We start from the raw sequence: 21,231 nt of genomic DNA, 5'->3' as shown, positions 1-21,231 counted from the left end.
TTCAGCGAGGGACGCCTAAATGGAGCGATCGGCCAGGTAGAGATACGCATCTACTCATTAACGCGGCAATAACCGTAAAAACCACACCAAGGTGTACTGGCACTTTTGCATTTGCATTTACATTCAGGCATTTAGCAGACTCCATTATCCAGAGCAACTTACACCACTGACTTTTTACATTTTTTTATTGCATACCATCTATTTATACTGAAACAATTCCCATTAATTGCCTTGTTCAAGGTGCCCCCTTCTGGGAATCAAACTCTGAATTAAAAACCCAGTTCCCGGTTATACTGCACTCCCACATTTGTCTGGCAACAGTTTGTGTGATTACATCATATATGTGCCTGGAAAAATAGCAGAAAAGGCTGAATGTGTAATCCATATTTTTTCACACAGAGAGTAGTCACTGTATGGAATAGCTTGCCAGGTCATATAGTAGAGGCCGAATCTCTGGGGGTTCTCAAAACCAAGCTTGATATGGTGATAGATACTGTACTATCTAGTTTGTAGGTAACTGACCACTACTGTACACTTTAGTAGCAAGCATGTTCTCTTTATTATGTTATGCTATGTTGTGAAAGTGGTGACTGTGCAAGATCTAAATGAAAGTTGAAGTCCAAGTATGATTTCACATAATTTAAATAAAATCATACAGAATATAACAGTTAGCCAAACTAGACAGATACAGTATATTTAGGCTTGTGACCTACAATTAGTTAAAAAGGTGCTATATGTCAGCTTTCTTCTTATTCCATATTAATACCTATTTGGAGAGAACCATGACTACATTCTACTCATGCTGAGTGGCGCAGATATCCTCCGTTTGAAAATTGTCCTTAGCAGTCACGGATGAACAGTGATATTTTGTTTACAAATCTAAACTCCTTCTACATGTCAAGATGCCACAAGATTGCGCTGCATAATTCATCTCCCTGTCTTTTTAGGATTCGAAAGAACTGCCACCTTCACCACGTAATGTTTTCTTTTTTTACAAAACTTTTGTTATCTGGCCAAACACTCATGGGCAGTGGAGATGAGATCTGGTTAGCTGTTCGCTGGGACCTTCGGGACGTGGATCGAAATCAAACGCGTTGAGAAAAGTCGGTGTGGGAAACTCTATGGTCCCTGGCCACATTTAGTTTTTCAGGACAGATAGGGAGAGCTTCCCGAAAAGAACAAGGTGTCACAGGCTTTATGGAGAGAGCGTTAAAGCTGAATTCAATTAAGGAGGACGACGCCGCGCTCCTCGGGAGGGCCCCGGGAACTCAGGCACCGGGCGCAGTGAAACGGCGGTACGAGGTGTCCTGAGGAGAGACCTCAATGCCCCCCCTCCCACCCCCCCCCCCCCCACCGGGCCCTCTGAGGAGAACGACAGGCATGGACCTCAGCCAAAGTCTGAAATGACGTCCAGCGGCTGAATCATTTGCGAAGAAGCGTGCCCCTGTCTTTATCGGTTTCACCTCCGTAAATTAAGCATGACATCTTTTAGCATTTCGAGCTTAAATGTGTAATGTATGTCTTGATTAATGGCATCGTTGCAAGCTTTTGAGATTTTGTGGGTTGTGAGGATGTGTGTGTGTGGTGGGTGGGGGGTGGGGGGGTTCTGTGGGGGTAATTATAATTATAATAATTATAAAAGATATTCATGTTTACCGCAGAGAAATACAATGTCCACCATGCTATCATCAATGTTCTTCAAATGACAGTATGTATTTAGTACAGAGATGCAGTGACTTTAGTCTCTCACTAGTAAATGGGATGGAGTCAGATCTGCCAGCTGCCTGTTTATCACATCAGTTACAGCTGCTTTTACTCACGGCACCATGCAGTAGTTAAGGGTGGCAGCTGGCCACATCATAAATCTAATTAAACAAGAAATCACAAGCAATAATTGTAACGTGATGGAAACAGTTTTCAACATTCAAATTCAGTTCTTGTCTTTAAAAAAATATAGCTTCTCGTTTAACATTTGTAACTTGGTCATGTGCAAAAAAAGGTAATGGTGAGGTTATTACTGCAGCATTTTGTAAATTAAATATACCATATGATTTGACCAGAGAATCATTTTCTGAGTAGAGTGGTAGGCTAAAAAACTATACACTGGGCTTTCTGATGTTCCAGATTGTGAGGGAGCAGAGCTTTACACACCTGGAATCTAAATGCAAAATCAGAAGGAGTATGACATCACACACAGACCCTAAGGCTCTCATCAGTGCTGCATGCTGAACCATTGAAAAGCAACAGAGGGCTCCTGCAAGGTTATGGTCCCATAACGTCTAAATTGAAACAGTGTTATTCCACCTGTGTCAAGTACACCTGAAGACAGTGAACACCACTGTGCTGACTCCTATATAGTGAAAAGGGTACTGGTGTACAGACTCAGCATGGCCAACGAGCTGAGTGTAGTATGGTAGTGTAGATCCAAGTAGCCTGGAGTAGTGTACAGCATACTGTACTATGGTTTAATAGAACAAAACAGATTACTTTAAAGTAGTATAATAAACTGAGTGGAGTATAGTGGAAAAAAGTAAAGTGGAGTGGATCAGAGTATTGTGAAGAAAATTAGAGTAAAGTGGAGAAGAGTGAAGTGGATTGGAAAGGAGAGTAGTAGAGTGGAGTATAGAAATGTGGTCAATTCACACTAAATTAATATAACACCACAGAACTCATTAATTACATACAGGCAGCGGCAGTTGAACTGAAAAACTAATTTAAATTGATCATTGTCTCAACCTGTTGTCCTTGATTAACAAGCGTGCCAACAACCCGGCCAATTTGGCAAGTAACACACAATTTCTTCATATCATGTTTGGGAGGTTAAATGATAAAATCAATTTTCATCACTAAGTACACTCAACGAAAAAGATGTTAACTACCGCATTAGCTTTCAGCATAACGAGCTATAACAAAACATACGCTTCAAGATTGTTTAAACTCTGCACATTGCAGATCCATGAATATTCACTGAGCGCGAGTGCAAAGAAGGAAGAGCTGTACTGTACATGTATCCACAGATAATGTTGATAAAATGTGCACAATTTTGCAATTCAATTAAAATAATTTTCTTACTTGCTAAATGCTTAATTCTTACTTGCTAAATGCTTAATTGAGGAGAGCTGGCTAAATTTGATGGTAGAGTACTTTATGAATTTATCATATAGATAATTAAGAAAATTTACTTAAAAAGGTTGAGAATAATAATCACTTCAGCAGAAAGTTTTCCTCCTCACCAATTTTCAGCTCACCAACTGCCACTGCCCTCAAGTAATGAATAATAAATCAAAAGTTACACTCCACCTATACCAAATCTCAAGCGTGTATTTGTGTCCTGATTTTTATCTATTTATTTATTTGTAATTGAATTTGTTACAGAGCAGACTGAGTCAGACATGATGTGTCTTTGCTCCATGATGAACCCTGACATTTCTGTTGTTAGGCTCCACCCCCCACTGACCTACATAGCACTTATTAGACACAGACTGGCACCGCGGAAAGTGGCACCACTATGCCCGGGTAATTGGAGTCATGGGAATGCGTTTCCCTGCAGGTAGCTGAGCGGCAGGGGCAGCGTGACGTAGCGGTGCCCGGAAGGACGGCGGTTTGAATCTCTGGTGAGCCACTGGACCCTGTAGAAAGGCACCTGAACTTTTCACCGAATATCCAGCCAAATAAAATAGATAATGCGCATTGTAAAGAGTGTCTGATTTCTAATCACTTACATTGGGATATATGGTATAACAATAATCAAGACAGTAATAAAAGATATATTTAATCACGTGATTGTCTCTATGTGAACACACATTATACTGTCAATCAGCATGCGCATGTTAAAACTCCTGGTATATGAGTAACTGCCAAGACAAATTCCAGACAGATTCAACTGATGTGGTGATCAGGTTTTTGATTGATGGACTGGCTGGTTAAAATGACAATGACTCGGTCTTTCCTAATTTGTCATATTTCCTGTTTCTATGAAGTGTATTTGTGACAATGTATCTGTAAAAAATGCTATACAAACAAAACTGAAATTGACCTGACAATGTAGTGTAGTTATTCATGTAAGCATGTTTACCAAGCTACTTGATAAGAAGTCTACACTATCGGACTTGGTTTGCATAATTGTCCTTAAGGCTGGCTTGGTAACTAACCACTCCTTCTTTCTAATGTAATAATATTTAACATGTTTGGTTAATCCAAGATTAGTTGTTCATGTAGCTGAATCATTTTTCAGGACAAAAGCAGAATCACATATAAAATGAGGGAGGCTGGAAGTTGCATACATAAAGATCATTAATTGTTCCTTTCAGCAAAGATGCTCTTCTCATGCCTGAAGGGATAACATAGTTTCTGATTCATATCTTCCCTCACCAAGAACCCTTGCATGACAGCACTTTGCGGCTTGACCCTTCCCCTGCCAGTATGTATCTGTTAGCGAACCTGCATTACACCGATGCAGCAGGAAGCAGAGCTGACCTTTCCTGACCTCAGCGCCCCCCCCCCCCCCCTCCCCCCCCCATCCTGCACGCCAGAGTGAGCACTCGGCTGTCTCCCAAAGAAATCTCGCTGCCTAACCTCCAGTGCAAGACAGCCAGGCACTCTGTTTAAAAGTGGAGACACTGACACTGCAGGCATTTAATCTGCCCATGAGTGAGAGTGGGCTAATGCAAGGGATTGCCAGTGTCTAAGATCAACAGGACGAGGCTCTTGTGGCAGGAAAAGGATTGCAAGGTCAACACCTCTAAATGAGACCCATTAACACTGCACTGCAAAGTAGTGAAAATAAAATGATAAAAATCATTCAAAAAGAGCCAACCACTCATTTGTTATTCTTGAACATGCACAGTAATACTTCAGGGCAAATTTGCCCTTACTGAAATGGAAAGTGCTGCAAATATATTGCAATGAAATACACTGTGATATTGCAACACTTCACAGTAAATGGATAAATATACTGGACAAACAATTGCCATTTTCAATAGTTAATTTCAAAATAACTACCAGATATACAAATAGTATCATTATTCATTTCTTTAACGGTGCCTGTGCGTGTAGGTGTGAGAGTGGGTGTGTGTATGTGTGTGTGCGTGTACATGTTTGTGTGGATATGCATGTTTATGTGCATATGCATGTGTGTGTGTGTGTTTGCGTGTGTACATGCATTTGGTTTATTGGAGACCGATGAGCGATGATGGGGACGCCATTCTGCACGTTTTTAAAGATGAGATTCAAATGCTAGGTCCTGAGTCACTAGTGGTAATTATGGCTCATAGCACTCATCAAAAGAGGGGGGTGTTAAAAGGAGCAGAGTCCTGGTCAAACTCCCAATCTGGCCACCTAATCATCTCCTTTAAGTTCATCACCTTTACTGGCTAATAAGTTCCTTGTTTTCCCTCTGTAAATCATCAGGGTAAATGAAATATGACCCGCATGGTTAATGGATAATAAACAAGCTAATACAATGTGTGAAGACAACACACTGAGCTGGAGATGAAAGTGTATTATACAGATTTTCTTACTGCATATAAGGGAAACTAAATTACCTAAAAATAAGGAGAATGTTTGAGGTGAAGAAAAGATATATCCGTACATACAGATAATGAACAGAGAAAAGAGCAGGGGTTTGCCTGCCTTCCCCTTACATTACATCAGGACTGTGTGGTATCGAGAGCAAAGAGCAGGCTCTCACTCTCTGAGCTCCTAAACTCAGGCCTTTATAGCTGCGCAGCTCCTAGCTTTGGAGCAGGAGAATGAGACCTCAACAGGTCAATACTTCCAACACAGGCAAGGTCACTCCATAAAGGAGCCAGCTAGGGCAACCTGAAACATTAGCCAAGGTCACACAGGAATGACAAAAATAGCTTTTGTGCACACACTGACTCGCGCTCACACACACACACACACACACACACACACACACACACAAAGATAAACACAGCAATTTTTAATGCAGTTGTTCATCATTCATTCATGTTAACAACTACATTAGTTAATGCCAGTTAATTAATGTGACCTTACTGTAAAGTGTTACCAAAGACTTTCCTGTTACAATTATGCACAAATGTTTAAGTAAAATCCCACTATCCCTTTTGCACAATGGAATCCTGACCATACCCAAGGGTGTGGGATGAGGTCACGTTTAAAAAACCCAGAGGCAGAGTTTCTCAGTCAGCAGGGTGTCATCCACTGTATTACTGACTGCTCTGGTCCATTGAGTGCCTGTACCTTTCCCGCATCAGCTACATTAACTGCGCAGTAACCCAGCGCAAACGCAGTGCAGCTCAGTTTGGTGGTTACGACCAGGCATTCCAAATGCGGCGGAAAGAAAAATGGGCGAATAAAGCTTTGTCAAAAAGAAACAATAATTGGCGTCGTGCTGTTCAAGGCCTATCACCTTGCGATTATGAGCACAGCAGTGTAAATTGGCGCCCGCTTGAAGTGTTTTCAAGCGAGTAATTCTGAAATAGAGCTTGTAGTAAAAAGAAAGTGAAACATTTGTCTCAAACTGTGTACATTACTACTTACAGTAGCTGCTCGAAATGGTAATATACATTTCACCAAAGTTTAAACAGGAAATGATAACCTTCAAAATATGGAAAATGATTGTTCAGAATGTTCAGATTGTTCAAAATGAGTGTTCAGAATCATTGTGAGCATTAGCAGTGCATCACGTACATAGGCTGGGATTAAAACTACATTGGACCTCTGACTAACAATTAAAAACAAGCGAGAAAGCAAATTATTATTCTACAGTTTGGCATGTTCAACAATCATTAAGACTAACTGAAGCCAAAGTATATGCAAGGAAACAAAATGTAAGACTTGCTTTTAAACGTAGTTAAGGACCAATGTTGATTGAATACAGACCATACACACATACACACATAGGCATGCACACACAATCCCACACATACTTGGAGCATGCTGGGAAAGAGAAACCATGGCCCGATGGCTTTGATAAATATCTCTATAAATCACAGAAGGGATCCAAACAGATTGAGGCACAGGCCACCTCTCCCTTCTCTAAAAATCTCCCACTAAGGCCCATCTCAGAATCCTCTTCCTCTCTTCATTCGGCTTATTTCCTGCGCTACACCAGGTAACAGGCTCTTATGTCTGTCTGCCATCTTACACAAAAAAGTAATCATTCAGCGCTCGCTGATGCTCATTGGTCCATTCACTCCAATCATCCAATCATTGCATAATCAAAAAACAGGAACACCATTTAGAACAGGATATGTTTTAGGACCTTTCTCACAGTGACATAAAACAGTTCTCAGTACGGTATATAGCACCATGTTCACAACAGTATATTTGTCTCCCTCTTTCCTGTCAAGGCAGTTCCTCAATGTAAGAACAAACTGCTTAAGCCTTTTCATTATTTTTGTTTCCTTCTCTGGGTCATTTGATCCTGTACAGCTGGTGACCATCGAGTGTCTTTATTTTCACAAGCACAAGTATCCACCCCACCACACGAAAACCAGTTATTATTTTCTGAGGGAGGTGTTACCTGCATCCAGGATCACTTCTTCCTCATTGCACATATTAGTGGCAAGGTGTGTCCTGGTCATAAGGATTTGAGAGATATGTTCTCATTCTTGAGTGTGCATGTGTGTGTGTGTGCGCACTTGAGTGTTTATATACTGCATGTGTATAAGCCTATACAGTACATGTCTGCCTGAATGTGTGTGCGTGTGTGTGTGTGTGTTTGTGTGTGCATGTGTGTGTCTATCTATGTGTGTGTGTGCATGTGTGCGTGTGTGTGCATCTATCTATGTGTGTGTGTGTGTGTGCCTGTGTGTGTGTGCGCGCATGTGTGTGTGTGTGTGTGTGTGTCCACGATACACAGCGTTCACTCACTTGTGCTGAGGAGCAGCAGCACCTTCATGGACAGGAACTCCTCGTAGGTCAGCTGCAGGCGCACAAACTCCTGGCTCACCTGCCTCATGCCCACGCACAGCTCATACATGGCCGACTGCTTCATCCGCTGCCTGCAGGGGCGAGAGAGAGCGGTTAACCCCTTCCCTCAGCAGATTCTGCGTCGTACTGCAAAACTCAAACATCTTAAAGGCAAAGACATAACAGGACAACAGCGGAGGAGAGTCAGTGGGAAGCTGTGTGTCATATACTGTATATGAAAACCTGTTGAACAGATGCTATGCGGGCAGGGGACTGTTGGATTTGGCCCCGTAGCTTGGGAATCCCCCTCAATAGCAACCACAGATAAATCAAACGCAAGCCTGCTCGGAAAGGCTCAAGCTTACATCTTATGCCACAAACCACATCAGAGCAGATGCTGCAGTGGAAGAGAATCTGACAGTCCACAAGCTTTGTGTCTCACTCTCAGACACACAGTACGCAGACTGTCTCACTCTCAGACAGACAGTATACACACAGTCTCACTCTCAGACACACAGTACACAGGCTGTCTCACTCTCAGACACACAGTATGCAGACTGTCTTACAATCAGGCAGACAGTACAGACACAGTCTCACTCTCAGACACACAGTACACAGGCTGTCTCACTCTCAGACACACAGTGCGCAGACTGTCTCACACTCAGACAGACAGTATACACACAGTCTCACTCTCAGACACACAGTACGCAGACTGTCTCACACTCAGACAGACAGTATACACACAGTCTCACTCTCAGACACACAGTATGCAGACTGTCTCACACTCAGACAGACAGTATACACACAGTCTCACTCTCAGACACACAGTACGCAGACTGTCTCACACTCAGACAGACAATATACACACAGTCTCACTCTCAGACACACAGTACACAGGCTGTCTCACTCTCAGACACACAGTGCGCAGACTGTCTCACAATCAGGCAGACAGTACACACACAGTCTCACACTCAGACACACAGTGCACAGACTGTCTTACAATCAGGCAGACAGTACACACACAGTCTCACTCTCAGACACACAGTGCACAGACTGGCTCACTCTCAGACAGACAGAACACAGACTCACTCTGACGTGCATGCTGTATAGTGCCACTGATTCACAGTTTCCTCCTGCTCTCTCGTTCTTCTCTTTACAAAGATTTTCCCTTTTCTATTTTAGAAAAAGTGTAAAGCATACTGGTTCTCTTAATTAAAAAAGGTTGGGTATACCCAAGTCAAAAGACGCACCTGGTCTAATGTATAGTCGTTGAGCACTATGATGGGATATTTGATATTTGATGGGATAAGTGGGGCAGAAAAATCCATCTTTCTGCATCAGTTGCTAGCACCGCATGAGAGGCACAGTTGCAATTTGGATGGAGCTGCATTTTTAGAACAACTGTCATAACTGGAAAAGCACACAGATCAGCCACAAAAATTTGAGCAGCTCACAAACAAGAAACAAACAAAAAAAAAAACATTTAATGACACGATGACCTTAATTACTTAAGGAATTACTGAGAGGCGTGACACCAACCACACAAACAATAAACAAGGATTAAAAACTAAATTTAAAAAGGGGTGTCATTGTCATCTACATTTCCCAGGAGCTACCCATAACCACCAGCATGAAACTTAATTGTTATTCTTTCCTGTTGTTTTATACAATGCATACTTTACATACAGTGACTCTCTGCCCACTTGTGAGAGCTCAGAGATGACTCTGTGATTGAACATAAGAGCCTGGACCATAAGGATATATGATTAAGCAATGCTAATGAAGCAATGTATCATCAATGGGCGTAGTGGTGGAGCCAACAGGATGTAACGGGGCCACTGGACCCTGGGTTCTAGAGAGTCTTGGGGGCCCCTAGAGGTTGTGTGTGTGTGTGTGTGTGTGTGTGTGTGTGTGTGTGTGTGTGTGTGTGCGCATGCACGCAGGGGTCCCTTCTCATATTTTTTTCCCTGCACAAATAATTACAAGGTCCATTCCTGCATAGACAGACGAGAAAAAAGCTATAGCTGGCAGTATGCAATTAGCCAAATACAATTACCGAAGCATGAATACTTGATAATTGATAGTACAATTATATACAATTGCATAGAATATTATGCAGTCAATTTAACTCTTGAATACATAACTATGTTACCAAAATGATATACCAAATGATGAAAATGTCTAAACAGACTTTACATATGATCATCTTAAGCACAAATGAAGGTTCTTATATGAACATATGAGCAGCTTATTAAGAGTTTTTGAAATTGATACCATTCCCTATGCCCAAAATAATAGGGTAATAATAGGGTAAATCTAAATTCAAATGTAAAAACTCACTTTGGGACACTGCCTTGACTCATAATCACCAGACATACATTGCATAAGGCTCCCTTGACCTCACTTAATTAAAAACACGTATTGCATCTGTTGTGTTGCAGTACAGTTAAGTGACCTGCAGGGGCCAGTCTCTTCTTGTTCCCGTCACTTCCTCACATGCTCAGCACAGACGTACAGTATGGCACGTGTTGGAAAGTGCTTACGCATAACACCGCACAGTGTTGTTGCACACCTCCCCAATGCTCTTCCTCTCCAAATACATTACAGCAGATCACTCGCTCCATTTCCTCCTCTTTCTGCTTTGATTGCACACACACACGCACACGCACACACGATTGAGGAACAATGCAAATGAGTGTGAGCACTTCCTTCCTTGGAAGAGGGTTCATTCAGGAACAATGAGCCTATTCTGATGATATGATCTTCCTTGTTGAGAAAACAACAATACTGTAAGCTTTACAGTATTCTCACTCAGTCAAAATGCTCCCATCAAAACAGACTGACACAGTGTCATTAACATTACTTTAAACACAACAAAATTTAACGAATAAATATTGACCTATACCACTCTTCCTGCCCAACTGAGAGGAAATTATGTTTTCCACAAGAGGAAAAATAATCTAAAAAAAGGGTGTGGGTGGGCACTTACTCGTTGAAAACGAGGTCCGGGGCGAAGTAGAGCATCTGTCCATTGGTGTGTTTGTAGGATCTCCAGCTGAGGGCGAAGGATGACAGACACATCCAGGAGTACTGGATCAGGGTGATCTGATCCTCGATGGGCAGACCCCTGAAACCTGGAGGAGAACGGGAAGACGTGAAGGGGGCCGGTGAGAGGCGAGCCGAGACTGAGAGGGGGATGGAGACGGTAAGGCGGGAAAGCGTTTGGTGGCATAGCAACATATACACACACGCACACGCACGTGCGCGCGCACACACACCGAAACGTGCACACACACACGTACTGTACATCCACACAAACATACACTCACAAAAGTAAACACTCACACAAACACATACACACGCACAAACACACACACACACATGCAAACACACACGCACACATTATTTACACTGGCACATGGCCAGAGGCATTCTAATCTGAGTTTACCCTTTAAAGTTCAAACCGCAGCAGTAAGTCAAAAGGCCATGATTACATCACAGGCTCATCTACTACTCCTGCTCTATCCTTCTGCTTGACTATATCTTAGATACTGTTTCACGTCATACAGTGTTTCATATGCAGTACATTTGGTCAGGGCAGGGAGGGCTGAGGTGTTTGTGGTAATTTAACAACGTATTCATGCCATTACACCATGGTCAACACAGCATCGATGTGTCATTGCCTTAGTTTAATACTGTACAGCCATGAGAACATTTATTTTGCCCCCTGTCAAAAAACCCTTGCTTTTTGGATAAGACAGATTTTAATAAACACAAGAAGATGGATGAAAACTTACAAAATACCAGAGAAACCATTAAAAATGCTGGAAAGTGAAAGTGACAGGTATTTCCAGGCCTGAATTAAAGCTACAGAGCTATATTAAAGGTACTTCCCCCCAATGTGGGTGAAAAAACTTTTTACACAATCAGCAGTTGAGGCTAAAGAAATTCTTTCAAAATTCATCTGTGTTTAATTTTCTTATCTTTGCTCAGAGCAGACTTAAAATGAATGCAGGCTGATGACATGGTGCTTTTCAAAGTCAGAAACATGTATTCTGGCCCACTGTTTGCCTAATAGCCTATTTATACACCTGAACCAGGCCTGCAACCACTAGAGAAGTATTAAACATAAAAACGTTGGTGAGCTGTCGTAGCATGCAACACATTCTTAACATTATTCTCCACACTTATTATGAGTTCTGAAATTGGGTGTTAACTAGTGATATTACTGTAGTTAAAAGTTAGGTTGAACCCCAACTTGATGGGGGAAAAAAGCAATGAAATTAGCTAAATTCATTTCTTTGATAGCCACCTCATTGCTAGCCACAGTAAATCCATCTGACATGCAGGATCACAGAGTAAAACACTGGCATTCACATGTTGTTACCATGGCAGCTGACATTAGGCCACTTAATATTTTTGATTGCATAGTGTAATTTGTTATGCCTATATTTTCCAATAACTTTCAATATTCATAAAAAGATGTTAATATATTTACTAATGGTTTCATTTTTTAATGTGACACAAGTGCTTCTGGATGAATTAACCATTAAGTATGGTTACGCCTTGATATATAATATACATTAAATAGAATTTTATGGTATTTCATGAAGACCTTGGCTAAGGTTTTCAGACAGTACGGCTGTGTCAGAGAGATATTTCATGTGTAGTATGTACATGTGTAGCATGCAGCAGTTCAAGGATGTCAATGAAACATGTGACATCCACTACAGAACATGATGTAATCCATGGAGAAGCGATACACATATGACTCATTCCATTGGCTGTGGACCTTGGTCTTCAGCTCAACGGGCCACTCATATCTCTAGCTTTGAGGAGTGGCTGGCTCAAAACACAGCAGACCGACGCCATTACACATGCACACGCCACAGCTACACGAATTGACCCACTGACCTGGAAGTACTTTGGCCCACTTGACCGCCCGGATCATCTGCTTCCCGGCGAGCTGGTTGAGGCTGGAGAGGAGGTGGTCGGTGGTGTCGGGCTGGGTGTTGTCGTAGCCGGCGTACACCACCTCGGGCTCGATGAGCTCCAGGATGCTGCAGATGGACGGGGACAGGTAAGGCGTGACGCCGCCCATGCCGGCCACCAGGGCGCCGCCGGCACTCAGCTCCTTGTCCGACGCCAGGCACATCTGGCCGTCCTTGGCGCTCTGCAGAGAACCGTCATCGCTCAGGACTTTCAGCTTCCCCAGCTTCTTTGATTTCCGAGCTGCAAAGCGGAAGGACACAGATCAGCCAGTCAGCTGAGACCCAACTACCGTATAGCCCATTAAAAATGAAAAGAGACAAATCTCATTTCAGGACAACTCTACCTCTCAAGAGCCAAAATGGTGATGATAGTGTGTCCAGCCTTTCATCTCATGAAATCAAAATACATTAAGGGGGGGGGGGGACTCACCACAACCACCACCAATGTAGCAATAGCAATAGAGGCAGAGACCCTCAGGGTGTTGAAGTCCAGGTTTTTTACAGTGCTCTCTAGGCTTTAGGTTAATGGTGATGGGGTGTATTGTTTGTTCTGCTCATTATGTACTCTTATGTGTAGAACCCTGGAGGTTGTGGCCAGGCAGCCATTTTCACCACAACGGTCAACATTCATTAGTTAAGGTGGAGAGGGAGGGATTATCAAGCTTATCAAGCCAATTATAATGGAGGGTGATCAGATGGGCAGGCTGAAAAAGCCAAGTTGCCAGGAAACCAAAAAATGGTGCCTCTTACACAACAATGAACCATCACTACATTAAGATCTTGGTTTTCTACTTGATGCAGACGGACGATTATCCCCGACTGGCCTACCAGCATCCAGCAGTAACTTAGCTTTCCCAGTTCACCTCAAACCCTAATCCTAAACCTTCTTAATTTCAACTATCAGACAGGAGGAGCGCATTGGGTGGTATGGCTGCTGCCAAGACAGGCTGAAAACATTTCGTAATTTTACCTTATTTACCTTGGATCTAAATTGGAGTAATCTTGTGTAGGTGACAATCAGTGCTAAAATTAAGTAGTCTAAAAACCATAATGTCAAAACTGATTAAAGTGGATTTCTATTGGGATGGCATGTATGCCATCCCGCCAAGTTATGGCTTGGTGGGATGGCATACCTATACAGCATCAAGGGTCCAGTCCCAAAATCAGTAATTCTTCCCATTGGACATTTAGCTGCATCAACCAATAACAACATCTCATCAAAATAACAAGATCAAAGTAGCAAGACACTCAGATATGCAATGAGGGCGAAAGGGCATTATAAAAAATTTGTGGTTTCCACCTTGGTTTTTTGTGGAAGCTATCTTTCTTGCTAACTAATAATTTTAGTTAATTCATTTAAACGATGTCTTCTTCCACAAGGAAATTTCTGTTATTTGACACTTCTGTTATTTGATGTGACATGTAAACTTGGAATGACCACATTCTTTTCAGACGGAGAAGAAATCACCAGGCCAAGTTACATTCAATAATTTAGGAAATATTGGGTAGCATTGCATTGGTATAGAGCTTGTTTAATTTGTGCAAACCAAGATAGCCAATATTGTTTGTTACAACATGGCTTGAATTTAATAGCAATACTTTAAAAGGCAGGCCTAGATTTTGAAAGTTTTAATTAAAGACTTACAGATGGTGCTTTACATGCGTGAGAAACTAGGCTTTTTTGTACAATGAAAATGTGTTTATGTTGAGATTCCACTTACCTCTCCTTTGAACTGTAAGATTACTTTTTTCAAAAATGTAAATAATGTGCTTATTGAAAATCCTCACAGTATGCTAAATACAGAAAAAAACAGATGTGGAATAAATTCCATTGCCAAATTGGTTTCCTTGGAGACAAATATGCTTAACGTTTCAGCCTTCACAGATTTGTAAAGTGTACGTCTATAGCAATCTACAGTTAAGCCACACATCTCCTTTGAGATTTGAAAAAAATGTTTTTTAAAACAGATTTTTAAATATAAAGAGAATGACAAGAAATAACAATAAATTCAATAACTTAAACTTTAAAAATGATATCAACCAATGTTGATCAGACTATGACTCAGCGGTGGAACTGCGAAATGCTGAAGTAAAGGAAGGGTCAGTAAATAACTCCAATAACTGCTCACAAATAAAATTTTTGATTCTTATTGGTGTCTCAACTCGCTACTTGATACCAAGGGCTAGTTACCACTCTGATACTGTAAACACTGTCTGAAGAGCTCTGTTTTTAGAGGCATAATTGTTTTCCACCCGCTGTATGCGAATGCGTTGTTTACTCCAGGGATCAATTTTATTAAATACCCTTGACGATACCCTTCAAACGGAAAAACCAGCGGCAATGAACCAACGTCTTTTTTATCTGCCTGACATCCATTGTTCAGCTGAGCTGAACCGGACGTCAACAGAAACTGGTAGAGCCCGGCAGAAATCGACTGGCACAGACTGAGGAAACTGTAACCTTGGGCACGGCGCACCCTCTGAGTTCCAGCCGCCAGCACTCAGGAGCTGATCAGGTATTCCGCGCAGGTGCGTCTGTCAGCGGGGCTCTCGCGGTCAACCTTCCCAGAGTCCCTCAGCAGAGATTCGACACAAAGCCCGCACTGCCGAGACCGGGATGCAAAGGCACACGCCTATGTGAGGCTTCACCTCTGCCTACTGTACCGTCTCAGGACAGCAAGCTTGCATCCATTACGCAGAAAATGTTGCTTTCATTGCCATCGCTGTTAGCCTCTGTGTTACTGTAACTTTTGTGTTCCACATCTTTGTTTTTGTGTGAATGGTTTCAATTGTACACTGTATTAAAAAAAATAAATACTTGGGGAGAGGCAATGCCAAAAATAAGGCCAATGGAGTCAAATCCCATTTTTTCAGAGCTGTATGCAATTTTCTTTCTGTGTCTCATTTAGCTGATTTTCCAACGGTGAAAATAGCAGAACTGTGTATCACATCAGAAAGCATCCATTCCATATTCATTCTACAACTGGAGATAATTTTGATTTGGTTTTCACCAGAGCTAGATCTGATAGATCCAAGAACACATTTAAGCTATAGTGCACTGCAGGAGGACCAAAGGACGCGCTGGCTTTTGCTTTCACCTTAAAATCAACAAACAAGAAACCAGACCCAAGAAACCAGGTGAAGCAAGCTGACTGTGCGACAGCCACTCTAATGGATCAATTAAGTGCTGAGTAACAACAAATATCTGCACACCCTGCGGCTCTCCAGGGCGAAGGTTGAGGGTATTTACTATTTTTGCCCCCCCTCAGGCAGGCAGTACGTGCGCCCACTCCCGTACCTCCGAGATTCATCCCGGCCTGGAGACACTTGCGGACTCGACAAGCCGGACAGTTCTTCCTCCGGATTTTGTCGATGATGCAGTCGTTCCTCCCGGCACAAAGGTAGTTGTGCTGACCTGCAAGGAAACAGAAGGACATTCAGCTTTAAAGGAAACAAAGACGGTGGCATGACCTAATGTTCGCAGCGTAACAAAGCTGGAGAGCTGTCAGAATATGGAGGACACTGTACTGTGTGAATGCCTATTAGCAACAGGCAATAGCAATTATCGGGGGTAGTGCACAATATTATCAATGGTGCATTTTTTTGAAGGAGTGCGTGGCCTCATGTATGCAGTAAGTGTAATATGAGCACTGGTTTGGCCATTTAAACTGTTCCATCATCTTCTGTTGGTAATTGCAGAGAATGACATCCCCACAGTTTTCATAAACAGAGATTCCATTGTGGTTTAGTATCTGCTGTACTTGCCCCCTTTAAGAAGAAAAGTCCTCCCTTTTCTTAAAGTGGGAGTCTCACCCTCGCTTGCTAAAGATCTCCAGTGGAGAGTGAGAGTGACACCTTAAGCATTAGGTAAAATAAAAAATAAAAGAGTAGTCATTTATTCATGTTTAAGCAGTCTGTGCATAGTGCCTTTAAGAAATCCCGACTCCTTCACTGAGTATCTTATAGTGCTACTAAAATGAGTCCCATGAACAACCTATAGAGGGCCTCCTGCTTTATCATTCACAAGTATAGGAAGCTCAGTGTTTTACTGCAGCAATGTATTGGCTCCACAATGAAAACAATTCTGACAGCACAGTAAAATGCTCTGTGTTAAATCAATTCTGATGTAGTACATTTTCCTATGATTGGGTACATGTCATTCCTACTGGACTCGTATAAGCTCTGTTAGAGTTGAATTAACACTAAACATTTTATTGTGTAGCAGGATGTGTTGCTGTTCACTATCTTGACATGCTACTCAAAAGCTATCTATCCATGTAATTTATTTGAAATTTCGTATTTATTTTGAAACAGTCCCCACCACATCCATTTTCAGCTTCCTAGCAAAGAAACAGGAAACACAGCAACAGATTTATTTAATCCTTTTTTTTCTCTTTCAAGCATTGCCATGCACACAATATTCAACTATTTTATTACGTTGTTCTGCTTTCATCAAATTGATACAAACAACCTTAGATGCTCTTTAAAGCACATTTTGATTATTATTGAGCACAGCAATATATTTTAACCCACAATTGTAATACGAGACCTTCTCAACAACCTTAATGCTATGTTACGTAGTCATGACCCAAAAACAGAAGCTTAGGCTACCTGTTTATGCAGAATTTTCCTGTTTACAGTTTAGTTTAATGCGTTTTTTTTTTTTTTTGTGATTCTCAAGCCTGCCAATTTTACTGAATTTAATAAGTTCACCCACCAGTGGCAGACTCCTTTTTATGTAATTGTATTGTTTTTTCTAATATGATGCTGTCCCCTTAAGTGACTGCATTGTCTTTATTCTCTCCTCATTCGATCATTTTGAGGATAACTGCAGCTTTGACTGCGGCCCGGTTCATTTTGATTACAACAAAGAAGTTGCGCATCAGTTTTGACAAACGTTGTTTTTATTCACAAGTTGATTTAATGTGACCCGCGCAGGCACAATATTACAATATAATTATTAGCTTTCTCAAGCACAGTGTAGATTTATATGTAGATGATAAAGTCTTATCTTCAAAACCCTCATTATTTCAGATTTTTTTGTCCATCGTCCGTTTTTTCAGACCCTTATGAGCAGGCTCGTTTTGTTGTGTTCAGTGAGCATTAGTCGTCTCTCCTCTCAGATTGCATGTTATGATATAATAAAAGATTATTCTTATTGTGCCCTTCAGAAACGGTTTTCAAATGGACGGGGGAAAAAAAGGCAGATGGATTAATTAACTTAATTAACAACAGAAGGCAAAAACAAAATTCCACTTGGGGACATCATTCTGACCCAAAAAAAAAGCTGCAAAACACGAGAGATTGCTGGTTTTTTTCCCATTTTTTAATAACGTGTGAATAGGAGTGTTAGACCCAATTATGAAAAAAAAGAATCAGCTGCAGATGGGTGATGCATAATAAAAACAGCAAGCTTGACAGCGGAAAAAAGCAAGTGAAAGGAGGCAGGAGAACAATAGGTTTCAAGGCTACTGTTTAATCCCCACCCCTCCACTCCACACACCTCCATTTCTTGGCCAACGGCCATCACCAATTGGATGATTGACAGCTGGTTTTGGCCTTGTGGCATTGCCAACGTGACAACCTGAGAATCCTTAAAGCAGCACCTGCACAAAAATGTTCACGGTATGGGCTTTTATTTCAGGTCTGCTACGCGTTCGCTCGCACAGCTCCGTAGGACAGAGAACCGCACGCCCACGCTCTCTCCGAGCCAAGACCGACCCCAGGACAGCGAGCCGAACGCCTACACCCTCTCAAAACTGGGAGTCCAGGGCTTCCTCAAACATTCTCTCTCTCTCTCTCTCTCTTTCTCTCTCTCTCTCTCTCTCTCTTTCTCTCTCTCTCTCACTCTCCCTCTCTCTCTCTCATCTCTCCCCCTCTCTCACTCCCTTTCAGCTCTCTTCCTCTCTCCCTTGCTCTCTCTCTCTCTCTCTCTCTCTGTGCGTCTGCGTCTCACTAATGTCTCTCTCTCGCTCTGGGTCCCGCAGACCGCACATTTTTCACACGAGTCTCCCGCAGAACGGCGGCGAGCGAGAGCTCGGGCGTCGACGCTTCTCTCTCGGCGGTTCCCGAGCGCGGGAAACACGAGAGGGCCCGGCGGGCAGGACGGGCCGCACGCCGCGTCCGTCTGTCTGACGGGAGGCCGGGGCAGAGCCAAAGGGCCAGCAGGAGGAGCAGTCAGAGCTCCGGCGCTATTTCGGTCTGAATCACATGGCTGTTACATAAGGCCATTTTTCCTGCTCTAAAAAACATTCAACTGTAACACAGGAAACAGGGTGCAGCACCGAGCGCAGAGCAGACCGAAGTCAACAGAGACGAAACCCACAGCAGAGAGCTCCCCCTCCTCCTCCTCGATCTGGTTAATCATTGTCAGAAACAACTGTACACTCACCCACCATCAAACTTCCAGCACAGTGACCAGGGTTTTCCCCAATGTTTCCAGAAAGTGATAAGAGCTCCCTTTTCCAGGGATTAATCATGAACCTTTCATATGGATTGAGAAACTGTGGAGATTTGTTTCTGGAATTAGTGTTTACCCCCCCCACGCCTCCAACTCCTGCTCTGTAAACAATTCTGTAGCAACACTGAAGGCCTTTTAAACTCGATTATGTAATGGTATTAAAACCATAATGGGGCCAACTAATATTTCAGTGTGTTTAGAAACTTACATATATTTTGATACTTCAGAATTACAATTCAGTAACAAATTGCTAAATATCATTCAGTGCAATCCAAGAGAAGAGTTCCTGAATGGACTGGCGACTCCTTTTAGCCAATGACATCACTCTCTGGAAACTGAGCACAGTCGGTTCTGGGGAACGTGAAGGATCTTGGATGTAGAGCTGATGAGACTTGTGAATTTTTGGTGTTCAGAATTCAGAGTGGGAGTGTCACGCCACCATGTCCAATGATTCAGTAAAATATGGCCTCATTCTGCACAGACTCCTGCAGCCTTTGCAGAATCATCAGTTCTCTCCTCTCTGACTAGTTACAACACCCTCTCCACCCCCTCCACCCCCCCCCCCATCCCCCATAGTGAGATCCGGGAGGCTGTGTTGGTCCTCTAAACAATGCAAATGAGCTACTGTCACTATTTTATAACACAGGAGGTAGAATTCACACGATTTTCTCCTGCCCACTAACTTTTTCAGAAGGAAGACCAGTTTGGAAATGAGGCACTGCATTATGGTACGGTTCTGTAATTAATTTGTCGCTCGTATTTCTGTGTCCTTGTTGTTAGAGCTGGATATAAAAATGAGCAGTGAGAATTGGGGAAACCAGACTGGGGTAAAACAGCCGAAGAAAGAGAAACCTTGGCTTCACATTAAAGGAAACTGTGCTGTTTACGCAACAGATTCATGGGTTTTTATCGTTTTTTTATTTATGTTTTTTTCCTCCGAGGTTGTAAACACCTCACCCTAAATGCCTCTCTTCCTACCAGCTGCATCCGCGGGTCCACTGATGTTCGCATACAGTTTTATGTAATCAAACATCAGCCCAGGAACATAAATCACTTCAGCCGGTCCACTGTTTTCTGTGTATCAGGGTAAAATGTGGCGCCTCTTCTCCGTGTTAAATTGCTGAGGTGGAGATTTAATGGCTCTCGGCACCAGCTGTATTAATACGAAATAAACTTGTCAGGGGCCAGCTGTGTAGCGCTTGTGCGTTTGTGCGTGCGTGTGTGTGTGTGTATGATTGTGAGTCTGTGTGTGCGTGTGTGTCTGTGCATGTGAGCATTGCCTTCTGTAGTTACCATGCAGGAGTCAATACTCTTCGTCATTAGTAAATCATGATACAGAAATATATTTTTGTTGTTGAGATACAAAACTAAACCAACAGATCCAAGCCTTATGTAAACAGTCTTCTTTCTATTGTTTATAGAAAATTCTTCAGCCAGCATACCCTATTTATACTTTATGTGGCTATATTTATCATTTATATTTTGTCTATTATCTAGTACGTAAAATTTTATTCATGGAGATAAATCATAATGCAATGCAACTAAATGCACTGACTCTGGAACAACCTCAGGTAAATCTTCCATTTAGTGGATGCAGGCTTATACTTAAAAGTCAAAGGTTATGTTATTTCACATCTGCGTCTATTAACCGATGAAAAATCAGCCTGTTACCAAAAGGCACTAAGGCAGCACTATAGAAGAGGGTTCAGTTGACCAGTCTCTCAATGCCTGACGGCAAATCTCCATGGAGCTATACTTTGTGCACAAATGAGAACATCTGCAGAATTAAAAGTCAAAATAACCTTTCCGTAAATTAACTGTTATTTTTAAATTATCTACATGTATCAATGTACAGTCATTTCTGATTTCCTGTTGATGTTT

The 21,231-nt window shown here is 42.2% G+C and overlaps 1 protein-coding gene across 1 annotated transcript in view; it reads right to left on the bottom strand.

The window, feature by feature from the left end:
- The window catches only part of LOC118226724 (mineralocorticoid receptor-like), a 73,164-nt gene that overhangs the window by 4,395 nt on the left and 47,538 nt on the right, over positions 1–21,231 (bottom strand). The window contains 4 exon segments of the mRNA XM_035416549.1: positions 7,861–7,991; positions 10,889–11,033; positions 12,814–13,131; positions 16,189–16,305. Coding sequence (XP_035272440.1) covers positions 7,861–7,991; positions 10,889–11,033; positions 12,814–13,131; positions 16,189–16,305 — 711 coding nt within the window.

The sequence above is a fragment of the Anguilla anguilla genome, chromosome 5 (assembly GCF_013347855.1).
Source record: "Anguilla anguilla isolate fAngAng1 chromosome 5, fAngAng1.pri, whole genome shotgun sequence".
In the NCBI taxonomy this organism is placed as follows: Eukaryota; Metazoa; Chordata; class Actinopteri; order Anguilliformes; family Anguillidae; genus Anguilla; species Anguilla anguilla.
This window is presented reverse-complemented; position numbering and strand designations above follow the sequence as displayed.